The sequence below is a fragment of the Fringilla coelebs genome (assembly GCF_963513975.1).
Source record: "Fringilla coelebs genome assembly, contig: SCAFFOLD_38, whole genome shotgun sequence".
NCBI lineage: Eukaryota > Metazoa > Chordata > Aves > Passeriformes > Fringillidae > Fringilla > Fringilla coelebs.
This window is the reverse complement of record NW_028167583.1, coordinates 2,126,046-2,139,149: the sequence shown is the minus strand read 5'-3', so window position 1 is coordinate 2,139,149 and position 13,104 is coordinate 2,126,046. Positions and strand designations below refer to the sequence as shown.

Genomic DNA, 13,104 nt, shown 5'->3' with positions numbered 1-13,104 from the left:
GGGCAAGGAGCCTGGAGCCCTCAAGGCCTGGCCTGAGGTGCCAGCGCTGCCCCAGCAGTGCCCATGGTCTGTCCCTGCTGCAGCCCCGGAACTGCCACCCCAGGACTGTACCTGGCTCTGAGACCACTCAGGGCCTACAGCAACACCAGGGCCATCAGGGCACCAGGGCAGGGCCACGGCAGCAGCACTGGCAACACCAAGTGCTGCTGCTCCTGGGCACAGCTGCTGTGCCAGCACTGATCTGCCCCCAGCTCTGCACACAGACATTGCTGCTGCAGCTCCAGAGAAGGCAACAAAAGGGCATCTCTGCAGAAAACGTTGCTGGGACATCCTTTAGTTTATTTAAAGCCATCGAGAGCACAGTCCCTCATTGACACAGTCTGTGGTCACAGGGAAGGTGGAGTGAAACAAAATGAGAAATGGTAGAAAAAGTGGTTTTTATTTGTGGACAATATACTAAAACTAAATCAAAGGAAATAAACATCCAAAATGAAACCAACAAGAAGTATCAAAGACAGTTTTTATTACAATTGATTTGCAGAAATTTTCTGGCAGTTTAATGTTTGTGAAACCATTCAGTGATCAGTGTCCATACTGCAGCCTTGAGCTCCTGGTTCCTCAGGCTGTAGATGAGGGGGTTCAGGGCTGGAGGCACAACCGTGTACAGAACTGACAGGGCCAGATCCAGGGATGGGGAGGACATGGTCGGGGGCTTCAGGTGAGCAAATGTGCCAGTGCTGATGAACAGGGAGATCACAGCCAGGTGAGGGAGGCAGGTGGAAAAGGCTTTGTGTCGTCCCTGCTCAGAGGGGATCCTCAGCACAGCCCTGAAGATCTGCACATAGGAGAAAATAATGAACAGAAAGCAGCCAAATGATAAGCAGATGGAACACACAAGAAGCCCCAGTTCCCTGAGTTTTGAGTGTGAGCAGGAGAGCTTGAGAATTGCGGGGATTTCACAGAAGAACTGGCCCAGGGCATTGCCCTGGCACAGGGGCAGGGAAAATATATTGGCTGTTTGCAGAAGAGCATTGAGAAAGGCACTGGCCCAGGCAGCTGCTGCCATGTGGGCACAAGCTCTGCTGCCCAGGAGGGTCGTGTAGTGCAGGGGTTTGCAGATGGACACATAGCGGTCGTAGCACATAGTAGTCAGGAGAAAATACTCTGCTCCCATGAAGAAGATCAGCAGAAAAACCTGAACAGCACATCCTTTGTAGGAGATGGTCCTGTTGTCCCAGAGGGCATTGTGCATGGCTTTGGGGACAGTGGTGCAGATGGAGCCCAGATCAGTGAGGGCCAGGTTGAGCAGGAAAAAAAACATGGGTGTGTGTAGGTGGTGGCTGCAGGCTATGGCACTGATGATGAGGCCGTTGCCCAGGAGGGCAGCCAGGGAGATGGCCAGCAGGAGGCAGAAGTGCAGGAGCTGCAGCTGCCGTGTGTCTGCCAGTGCCAGCAGGAGGAAGTGGCTGATGGAGCTGCTGTTGGACATTTGCTGGGGCTGGACGTGGGATCCTGTTCATAGAGAAAGGACAGTGACAAGTCAGGAGAGGCTGCTTTGAGGCAAACCTGGGCCATTCTCTGCAGACTGTCCTGCTGGGACTCATCCAGCCTTGTTCCTGCTCTGGGAAAACCTTCATCCAGGTCCCTGCCTGAGCTCCAGTTGTGCTGGCTGAGTGTGCCTGGGGCAGCCAGGCCTGTGTGTGGGGGCTCTTGAGGAGCCATCCCTGCCCCACTGCCCTGGGTTTGTGGCCCTGGGGCGGGGGGACAAGGCTGGATATTCAGGATTTGTCAGGGGAATCACTCCTACTGCAGACAGGCTTGGTAGCATCTGCACTCCCAGTTCTAAAGGATGGCAGGAGTTGATTTAAAGATTGTTTTCCATCCAACACATCATTCCTGGCTCTCTGAGGTCGAAATCCCCAGCATTTCTGCTGCACTCAGAGCTTGCCACTGAGAGATGGGAGAGGAAAAGGATTCCCTGTGGCTGAGGGAAGGTGAGGGGCTGGATGGGCTTGTTCCCAGCTGCCCTGGCTCTTCACCTTTGGCTGCAATAAGAGCACAATCACACTCCTGGGTCACCTTGGGATACTCCAAGAGGTTGGAACTCCAAGAGATCCAGGCACAGATTTGAATCCAGGAGGGCAGCTCAGAGCATGGAAGGGCACAGAAAGGAGATCCCTGGGTGTGCCCATGATGGGATCTCAGGGAGGGGGCTCAGCTCATTCCCCTTTCCCATGGATTGCTTTGCCCACAGCCCTACAGGTGCCAGGAAGCTTGGACACCCCATCTCCATGGACACATCCCTGCCTGGCAGGAATGCCAAGGGCAGTGCCTGACTCAGCTGCTGCAAATGCCAGAGCCTCCCTGGGAGCAGCAGATAACAGTGACAATATCAGGGCAGTGCAGAAACAAGAGAAGATGTTGTGGTGCTGTGCCTGAGAGGACAGGGCAGAGACAGCCGGGCACTCAGGACAGTGTTCCCGTACCCAGCTGTGCCCAGCACCTCCCACACACCAACAGTGCCCTCCTGCCCCCTGCACTGCTCTCTTCAGCCCCCTCTCCTTCCCTGAGCATCTCCCTGGGCCTGGACATTCCCTCCTGAGAGGAGCCTTGTCTCTGCCAGCACTCACAGAGCCCATCCCACTCTGTGTGCCCTGGCCCCACCCCTACAGAAACCTGCAGGGCCCTGGCTGGGGCAGGCTCTGTGTGCAGGTGGGCAAGGGCAGCTCAGGAGAGCCCTGCTGGGCCCTGCAAAGGTGATGCTGCTGCTTTCCAGGGCTGAGGAGTAGCTGAGGGCCCTTTGGGAGGCTCCCAGCAGGGAGACTAACCACCAAAGTTACAGTTCTGGAGTCTCTGTAAATGTTCAAACATTCCCTTGGATAATCCTGTGTGTCCCTTTCAACTCAGAGTGTTCTGTGATTCTGGGATTACAGTTCCTGTTCTGCTTCTCTCATTCCCCTGTTGCCTATAATGCAAAGAAAAAAAAATCCTTGCATCAAAGTTAGAACAGTAAAGGAAAAAACATTAATTGGAAGCTTCCAGGTGTCCCAGTGGGGATGGAGCACACCTGGCCCCTGATTTCAACAATTGATTAAGGTTGATAAATTAAGATATCTAACAGGAACATCCAATAAGAGATTCAGTTGCCCCTGTTACACACCCCGGGGTCAACCCATTGGAGCAGGTTCAAGAGCTTCTTTGCCTTCAATTTTGTTGCGACTGCTCACATTCTGGTCAATTAAAAAAATGTTCTTGTAGGTTCTCTTCCTGATAATAAGACTATTTAATAATAGGACTGATAATAAGACAGTATTTCAGGTATGTATTTAAACAGTGACCTGATTTGAAAAGGAAGTGAGTTTTTTTGGAGAAAGACCATGAGAGACAGTCAGCTTATTGTTCTAAAATCTAAGAGAAAGGTTAGGAAACATACTAGAGTTAATTAAGGATTATATATATGGAAATATTTAATAGTAGTTTAATGGAGTTTATAAAGAGTTTAATAGAGTTAAGTAAGGATTATATTTTTACAACTATATAATAGTAATTTCTAGAGCTTTGAAGATATGGAAATGTATAAAATGCCAAAATCTTTTTGCTATCACCCCAACTTTCCCTCCTTCTCCAAGCAGGAAATTGAAAACACTCTCAGGAAAGCTCCTGATCTTTCCAGCAATCCCAAGCTTACCTTCTATCGGAAGTGTCCTCCAGAGCTGTGCCCAGGCAGGTCTGGAGCTGGGAGCAGCCCTGCCCCACCCAGCCCCTCTCAGCAGCAGCACCTGCCCTGCTCAGGGTGGCTCCTTCCCCCCACAGCTTCTCCCCAGTGCTGGGAGCAGGTCCCTGGGCCGGCTGAGAGCTGTCCCTGGCAGGCAGCAGAGTCCCTGCTCCAGCACAGTGCCCTGGGCTGCAGGACCCTGCTCTGCAGGACAGCCCTGGGCACCCCCGGCTGCAACCGCGGCTGCTCAGCCCTGCAGCAGAGCCTGGCAACAGGAGCTGCCTTGGGCTGCACCTGGGCTGGGGCAGCAGGGAAAGCCAGCCCTGCCCTAGGGCCACAGCCCTGGAGCAGCTCTGAGAGTCCTCCTGAAAGGTCCTCAAAGCTGTGGGATGTGCAAGCTCCAGGAGATCCCTGCAGGAACTGCAGCTTCTCTCCCCACAGCCAGGGAATGACTGTTTAAAACCTGGGATGATTTCTGCTCTATTGAGCCTTGAGTGAGCTCTGCTCTGTGCTCCCAGCCCAGGCTGAGTTTAACCCCTCTGTGCCTCTGTGCTGCGCCCGGGGTGGCTGCAGGCCCTGGGCTGTGCACAGGAGCTGCTCCTGGCAAGAGCTGTCTCCCTGCAGGTGCTACTCTTGCCTGGAGCTGCGTCTTGCCAGGAGCTCCTATGCAGGTTTTTCAAAGGACTTTGGGTTTTGCTTTTGTCTTGGAGTCTCTGAGAAGTTTGTGCAATCATGGCCTCCAATTATCTGCTGTAATTAGTCCCTGGAGAGGCTTTCTCAGGAACAACACTTAGTGGGGTTCATTAATGCTTCAGAGTACTTCACTTATTTTAAGGTACTTGGTGTTTCCCTTTTGATACAGACTCTGGGAGAGGTTTGTGCAATCATGGCCCCAGTTATCTGCTTTAATGAATCCCTGGAGAGCTTTGTACTGACACTCAGTGGGGCTCATTAATACTTTGAGATACTCCAGGTTTTTATGGTACTTTGGACTTTCCTTTCTACACTGAGTGTCTGAGAAGTTTTTGTTTCATCCTGGCCTCATTCTCTCTTCTAAGGAGTCCATGAGGAGCCTGTGTGTGGGATGGACCTCAGTGGGACCCATTCATGCCTTGAGACACTTTAGGTGTTTCCTCTGACTTTGACTCGTGGAAAGGTTTCTGCAGTCTCCTCTCAGGCCCTGAGGTTCAAGGGCTCAGCTCCAAATGCACCACGGGTCTCATTAGGATCAAGGAAGTCCTGACAAACCATGGCTCTGCCTTGATTTCCCTCTGCTCTAGTGCAGTTCATCAGAAATGTTTCTGTAATGGTTTTGGTTCGCCAATTTGAGATTTCTTGGAGAATGCAGCAATTATTGTGGTGGGTCTAGTATTGGCTAATTTCCAGTGTACTCACTAGAATATCCTTACTCATTTCCTGCTGTGAGATAAGATTAGGAGAAAGGCAATGTAGGCTAAAAATTTTTAAAAGGTATAAAAGCTACAAAGAAAAGTTGATTAAAAATAACTAAAAGAAAGAGTGATAAGGATCAGAACAAAACTTTCAGAACACTTCTCCTCTCCTTACATCTGTTTCTTTCTTACTGACAATGTAAAAAGACAAAAACTAAAATTTTCAGTCTACCACCTCTAGAATAGCCTTTCTTCAGTTCACTTAGGGAGAGGAGTCTCTCTTTCATGCTAAGGAGACTTCTCAATAAGAAAACAGTTCTCTTGTGGCACTCAATTTTCACAAATAACAGACACCTGGAAAAACATGCAATCATGAGGTCCCTCCCATTTTTTCACAGCCTTTCCCACAGCTGTGTTTTTGGACCATGTCAACTTCTGGGGTATTAGTTTAAAGATGAGCTTTTTAAAAGCAAGTGTTCTCTTCCTCTACATGTGAAATCATCTTCATCTCTAGAAACAGAAGTAATCTTCTCTCCCTGAGGGCACCGGGTCTCATCACTCCTTTCTTTTTCTCTGTTCAAACTTCTCATAGGATCAAAGCTACTTCATTTGTTTACTTTAGCATGGAGGCCATTGCTGAAATAGTCATCTCCCAATACTTTTCAATGTGTTACAGAGAGTCTGATGTATGAATTACATCCTTCTCCATATCCTTACAAGAGGATTTCAGCCCCAAGATCAAGGCCTCTCCTCATCTCTCCCATCTGGGACTCAACTTCCCGTTCAATGACCTCGGTGTCTTTATGTTGCTCCTCTATATGCCTGCACTTTCTCCTTTTCTCTCCCTCAAGGGGGGATAAAAGCACTCAAAGAGTTCATATCTCACCCGGGGCCTGCAGATGGTTCTGTGACCCCAGCCAGGCTCGGTCCTTGCAGCCGGAGCTGTTTTACAATGGAGGTTTCTGCAGCGGCTGCGCTGGGGCTCTGTCAAGATGGGCCGCGCTGGGGGGAGGGCCAGGATCTCAGCAGCCAGGCCAGAACACAGCAGCAGCACGGCCGGGGGCCGATGGCTTCTCCTCCCCCTGCCTGGGGGTTGGGGGCAAACCCCAACGGTGGCAGAATCTTGCCCAAACCGGCCCAGCCCGGGGCTGCTCCTGGGCCCAGCGGATCCTGGCTAAGCCTGGGCTGGCGGCAGGGCAGGGCTCAGCAGTGCCCAGATGTTGGCAACTGCAGCCATGGCCCGGCCCAGCCTCGGCCGCGCGGCCTCCCCTGCCCTGCCTGGCAGCCGATGGGGCCTGGCGGGGTCCCTGGGAAGGGGCAGGAGCCGCCCGGCCCAGCCTGGCTGAGACGGGGCCAGGTCAGCCTTGTTAGCTCTTTGCCAGCCAGAAGGGAAAGAGACCCTCCCAGGGTTTCTCGTCTTTAACATGTGTCTTCACAGAGGTGTGTACAGTTTCCTTCATGGTTTAACAGATTGTCAGTTCTCAAAGCTAATTTCTGATTGGGTTTTTCGTCAGACACAGAGGAAACTGCAAGCAGCTTCTCTTAGGACATCACTTCCATAATGCAAAACTACCAGAACAGCACAGAGCTCCTTTGTCCATATGTAGTGGTCATGTGCCCAAGTCCTCAAATCCCCTCCTTGGGAGATCTCTGGGCCCTCCCCAGCTGTTTTCAAATGAAAAATTCAGCTCAGACTCTAAGAAAATCAGAAGAGGACCGGGGCAGCCTGACCTGTCTGTCCTGGCTGCTTTTGTCTGGGAGCAATCCTTGGATATATAGAATTTGGGATGCCAAATCCTAATTTTGGCCATGGTTCCTGGACTTAAAGCTGGTTCTTTTCCATAAGAATGAAGGAACAGAGCCCCAGTGTTTCAGGGGCAGATGAGAGGTGACCACCAGAGGCCAAGGCCAGCGAGAGCTGGCAGGTTTTTTCTGAGGGATACCCTTGCATATAGGAAATTTTTTAGGGGGAGTACCAGTTTTGGCAATGGGCATCTGAAAAGAGGAATAGTTCTTTTCCATAGCAAGGAAAGCATGGAGCACCAGTGCTCCAGGAGCTGATGAGAGGCAGCCCTTGACATCCCAACATCAGCCTGACCTGTCAGGTGGACCCTGGGAGGCCAAGCCAGACAGACCGTTCCATGTTCCCTGGGTTCCATGGGGCCCCACAGTGTCCCAATGGTCCCTTGCTTCCCTAAGGCCCTGAGGTGCCATAATGCCCCCTCGGTGACAATAGGCCCTGAAGGGTCACAATGGTCTCCATGGCTCCATCAGGCCCCACAGAGCCATAATGGTCTCTGGGTTCCATGAAGCCCTGCTGGATCACCATGGCCCCTTGGTTCCATGGGCTCCAGTGGTGCCACAATGATCTCCTTGGTTCCATGGGCTCCAGTGGTGCCACAATGATCCCCTTGGTTCCATGGGCTCCAGTTGTGCCACAATGAGCCCCTTGGTTCCATGAGGTCCCCACAGTGTCCCAGTGATCTCCATGGGAAGTAAAGTACCCAGCCCCAGTGTTGCAGGGGAAGCCACCAGAGGCCAAGTCTGTCCAGACTTAGTGGTACTGGCAGATTTTGCCTGGGAGCAGCCCTGGGATATACAGAATTTTCGAGGTGGAGTCCCAACTTCAGACATGGACACCCGGAAGAGAAGGATGGATCTTTTCCATAGGAAGGAAAGCACGGAAACCCTGGTGTTTCAGGGACAGAGGAAGGGTGGCCATCAGAGGCCTAGGGCAGCCACTCCTCTCTGTCCTGGTAGTTTCTGTCTGTAAGCAACCCTTGGATATAGGGAATTAGGGAGGTGGAATCCCATTTTTGGCCATTTCTTCATAGATAAGAAGGACAGTTCTTTTCGTTAGAAGGAAAACACCAAGCCCCAGTGTTTGAAAGCAGGTGAGAGGCAGCCCCCAAGAGGCCAAGGGCAGACAGACCTGTCTTTCCTGGCAGCTTTTTCTGGGGAGCAATCCTTGGATGTACAGAATTTTGGATGTGGATTCCCAGTTTTGGCCATGGGCACCTGGTGAAGATGGATGGTTTTTTCCCATAAGAAAGAAAAATGTGAAGTCCAAGTGGAAGAAGATGAGAGGTGGCCCCCTTAGGCCAAGCCAGCCAGACCTGTCTCTCCTGGCAACATGCATCTAAGGGCTGTCTTTGGACAGAGGGCATTTTTGAGGTGGAATCTCACTTTTGGCCATGGGCACCTCGTTCAGGAAGAGGAGTTCTTTTTACTAGGAAGGAAAGCACAGAGCCCCACGGTTTCAGAGGCAGATGAGTGCCAGCCCTCAGGAAGCCAAGGCCAGCCAGACTTGTCAATCCTGGCAGCTTTTGTGTGGGTACTATTCTTGGATATATGGAATGCTGGAGGCAGATGCCCAATTTTGGCCATGGGTGCCTGGTTGAGATGGATGGTTTTTCCCCTAAGAAAGAAAAGCACATGATCCCAGTGTTTCAAAGGCAGATGACAGGTGCCCCTGGGTGGCCAAGGCAGCCAGAGCTGTCTCTCCTGGCAGATTTCATCTGGGAACAATCTTTGCATATAAGGAAATTTGGAGGACGAATCCTGATTTTGGCCATGTGCCCCTGGAGGAGAAGGACAGTTCTCACCCATAGGAAGGAAAGCCCAGAGCCCCAGTGCTTCAGGGGCAGATGAGAAGCAGCCCTCGACATGCCAAGGTCAGCTGGACCTGTCAGGTGTCCCCAGGTGGCGCAGCCAGCCAGACCTGTTCCATGTTCCCTTGGCTTTGTGGGACCCCACAGTGTCCCAAAGGTCTCCATGAGGATCTGGAGTGTCACAATGTTCCCCTTGCTTCTGCAGTGTCACAATGGCCCCGTGCTTCCATGTGGCCTTGGAGTGTCACAATGGCTTTGTGGTTCCACAGAGCCCTGATGTGTCACCATGGCCCCTTGGCTCCATGCCGCCCCGCTGTGCCACAATGGCTCCTTGATTCCATGGGCCCCACAGCTTCATCCTTGACCCTTGAATCCATACAGATCCTGAGTTTCACAATGGTCTCCTTGATTTTGTGAGACACCAAAGTGTCACAATTGTCCCTCTCCTTCCATGCAATTCCATAGTGTCACCATGGTGTCCTTGGATCTGCATTGTCCCGATGGCCCCTTGGTTCCATAAGTTCTGTATTGTCAGCAATTGTTTCTTTGTTCCAATGGGGCCTTGATATGTCACAATGGCTCCTTGGTTCCTTGACTTTTCAGAGGGTCATGTATGGAAAATCAGGCTATGAAAATCCAGTGTCCATAATGGAGACACAGGAGTCCTTCAACTTTATTGGAAAAAAGGGAGAGAATCCATCAAGGAACACACCCACGGGGTTTTCTCTCTTGAGGTTTCAGAGGGAACAGCCTCCTTTTATCCTAAGCTCCCGGTCACACGTTACCCTCTTCCTTTCCCCACTGGTTGAGGTACGAGGAAGGTACAGCCATCCTAAACTCCCAACCCCATATTCCCCTCTTGAACCTGTCATTTTAACCCAAAGTTCATAAACTCAAGCTCATGCAGACACACTTGTCTGTTTCAGAAGCCAAGCTGTCAGGGCTCTGTAATAAACCTGTTGCTGGAAGTTAGTAGAGACATTTAGACCCAATTCAAGGATATTAACACCCCTACATTCACCCAACAAATAGTCTGTAAAGACATTCTGCCTACCAGCCACAATGGACTCCTCAGTTCTGTGGGGCTCCACAGTGTCACCATGGCCCCTTGGTTCCACGATGTTCCATAGCGTCACCATGGTGTCCTTTGACCCACATTGTCACAACTGACCAATGGTTCCATGAGGTTCTGTAGTGTAACTGTGGTCACTGTGAGAGGCTGGATGAGATCAGTGTCCCGAGACACCTTGGGATGCTCGGAATGCCCGTGTGGGGCCAGGGCCGGGTCAGGCCTTGGTTTGTGGTGGGACAGAGCCCTGCCCCCAGCCTTGGCCTGGCAGAGCTGTCAATAACACAACAGGCCACGCAAACCCAGCTCTGATTGGCTCAGCTGTCAATCAATCACACATTAGCAGCATGCACCAACCCTGACTCTGATTGGACAAGCAAGTGGCCATCCCACCCCAAGGGGCGGGCCCATGAAGGCCCAGGGCGTTAAAAAAAACTGGAGCATGAGGCCAGCTTAGGGTCTGGATCCTGCCTTCTCCTGGGGTTTCTTGGTGGGTGATGCTGGAACACGAGCAGTTGGTACCTATGGACGTGTCTTTCTATAGATCTTCTGTCTTTCTGTTTCTTCTCCTCCTAATCCTACTTATGTGGAACATTTTTGGGTAATTTAACATCTTAAGGGATAAAGGTTTTTAGGTTAAATGGGCTAAGTTAATGAAGTTAATGCTATGAGAAGAGTTTTATGTTGAAGTGAATGTTGCATTAAACCCTTTGCCAAAGTTCCTTGATTGTCTATGTTTTGCCAGAAATATTTTGTGTCATTTTGACCTCTTAACTCAGTAGGTCAGAGCATGGTGCTGGTATCGCCAAGGTTGTGGGTTCAATCCCTGTGTGGGCCATTCACTTAAGATCTGGACTTGATGATCCTTGTGGGTCCCTGCCCTCCAGGAATACTCTTTGCATCTGGCCATGTTGAGAATATTTGGTTGGTGTTTCTCCTGTGCACCAAACTCAAGGAAAGGAACCTTTGGTTACCCTCAGCATTTCGGGGTTCTGGGGTGTTGCAGCCCTGCAGGCTCACAATGGCCTCTTGTTTACATGAGGCCCCACAGTGTCACACTGGCCCCTTGGTTCCATGGCCACAACAGTGCCACAATGATCCCCTTGGTCCCACAACTTCCCACAGTGTCACACTGGTCCCTTGGTTCCATGAGGATCTGCAGTGTCACATAGGTTTATGACATTTGTCCTTGCTGCCCCTCACATCCCCCTGCCCCACAAAGAGCCCCAAGTCACCTGTGAGGAACAGGCCCTGCTGTCTTAGGCTGGGCTCAGGGCTTGGCCTTTCTGCTTCCCCCACCCAGCCCAGGCCTTGCTCAGCATTGCAGTTCCCTGCTCAGAGCCTTGGGTTCCCTGCAATCCTGGTCTCAAGGATCTGCTCTCACCAGCCCCTGGGGAGCCTTTGGCACTCCCTGCCCTCAGTGGGGCCCAGGGATGCTCCAAGGGACTTGGAGTTTTGCTTCTGACTCCTTGAGCAGCTTCTTCAGCCTTCTCTCAGTGCCTGAGGGCCCTGTACTCAGCCCCAAATCCACCATAGGAATCATCAAAATACAGAAAGACCTCGTGCGCGGGCTCTTTCTTTTCTTTCGGATTTTCAGGGCTTGTGCAGCTGACTGGAGTCGATTTGGAGTTCTTGTAAGGATAAAGATTTCAAAGTGCACCTGATGAATTTCTACTTTAATTGAGTGTTTTCTTATTTTCCAGTTCAGAGAAGAGCTGATAGAAGCATTCCCCAGGTGATCTGGATGCTGAATGTCTCCTTAGGAGGTCTGGGTATGTAGAAGAATGAGCCCCTTGAGGGCTGACCCTGTGTGGAGAAGGTGCTCCTCACCCCCAGCCTCACCATGTCTGACGTGGCCCACCTGGCACTGACATCCCTGTGCCCTGCAGCAGGACCTTGTCCCCTGAGCTCTGCAGCTCCATGTCCCAGCCCATTGCACCATGTCCCACCTGCTCTCCTCAGGGCTCTGCCTGCACACAGGCCCAGGAGAAGTTTTCCTGTTGGGAAGGAAAGAATGGAAAAGCCTGAGAAGGTTTCCTGAACAACAAACCCCACTCAGGAACCACCTGCTCAGTCCAGGCTGCCTGGAATTGTGTCACCTTTCTGCAAGGGCCAGTGTGAGCAGAAATGATCTCTAGAAGCAGAATTCTCTGACTCTTGCAGCTGAATTCTTCTGTCCCTGTCCTTTCCCTGGATCTGTGTTGCAGATGGAAGCTGCTGGTGCCATCCTCACCTTTAACCTCTCTTTTGAATACAAGCAGATATTCCCAGGTGTGGTAAGCAGGATTTGCTCAATGTTTCCACAATTTTCCATGTTTCTACAGTTTCCATCTTTCTTATGGAACGAAGAGGCCATTTTGGCACTGAGGGAGTGACGTGGAAGCAAGGAGTCAATTGTGACCCTGGGGTCCCATGGAACCAAGGCGCCATGGTGACACAGCAGGGCCACATGGATCCAGTGGTCCATTGTGACACTGTGGATCCAAAGAGACCATGGAGACACCCCCAGAACCTCATGGAACCAAGGAGTCCATGGTGATCCAGCAGGGCTGCATGGAGCCAATGGTCCATGGTGACCCTGCCCATGGAAGGAGGCAATTGTGACACTGCAGAAGCTCATGGAATGAGGGAGGCCATTGTGACACTGAAGAACTTGATGGCACCAAATATCCATGGTGACACAGCAGGGCATCATGGGAACCGAGGAACTGCTGTTGGCAGTAGGGAAACTCATGGAACCAGGGACCGTTGTGGCACTGCAGAACCAACAGAGCTGCTGGATCTTGTCCCCTGGCCCTGCACAGCTCCTTGAGAGGCACAGCAGGAGCAGCACCCTGGGAGCCTCGAGAATGCCCCTCTGGGATTCATGGTACACATTCCCAGTGGCTGGAATTCCAGTTCCCAGCCAGGAAAAGAAGTTCCTGCCCTTGAAGGCAAAGCTCTAAAGTTGGAGCCAAAAGCCAAGTGGAGCATGATCTAACAGTGACATTTCACTGCCACCCTTCATAATTTCAACCATGGCTGTTGTAACTCCTGAATGGGGAATTAAATCATGTCAGGGTCTTTGGTGGGAGCTGCCCTGCATCAGGGGAGAAACACTGAGAGAGAAAGAGAGCAGGCAGAGAAAGGCAGGAGAGAAAGGAGGAAACAAACACAATCAGCTGAGAAGGTGGCATTCTGAAAAACAAACTGGAACTGATGGAATATGAATGGGACAGAAATCAACAATTTTGTGTCTTTATTTCCTATCAAAACACAATTTCCCCCCTTTCTCACAAACCTCCTCCCAGTGTCATTCAGCACAGCTGTCAGAAAGTT

At 51.3% G+C, this 13,104-nt stretch overlaps 1 protein-coding gene across 1 annotated transcript; it reads right to left on the bottom strand.

Moving 5' to 3' along the window:
- Window positions 1-556: 556 nt before the first annotated feature.
- On the bottom strand, window positions 557-1,489 carry LOC311165751 (olfactory receptor 14A16-like; the record flags this gene model as incomplete). The annotated part of the gene is made up of 1 exon (XM_084227259.1): window positions 557-1,489. One exon carries the CDS (start codon window positions 1,487-1,489, stop codon window positions 557-559), a length of 933 nt encoding a protein of 310 aa, XP_084083385.1.
- Window positions 1,490-13,104: the final 11,615 nt, after the last annotated feature.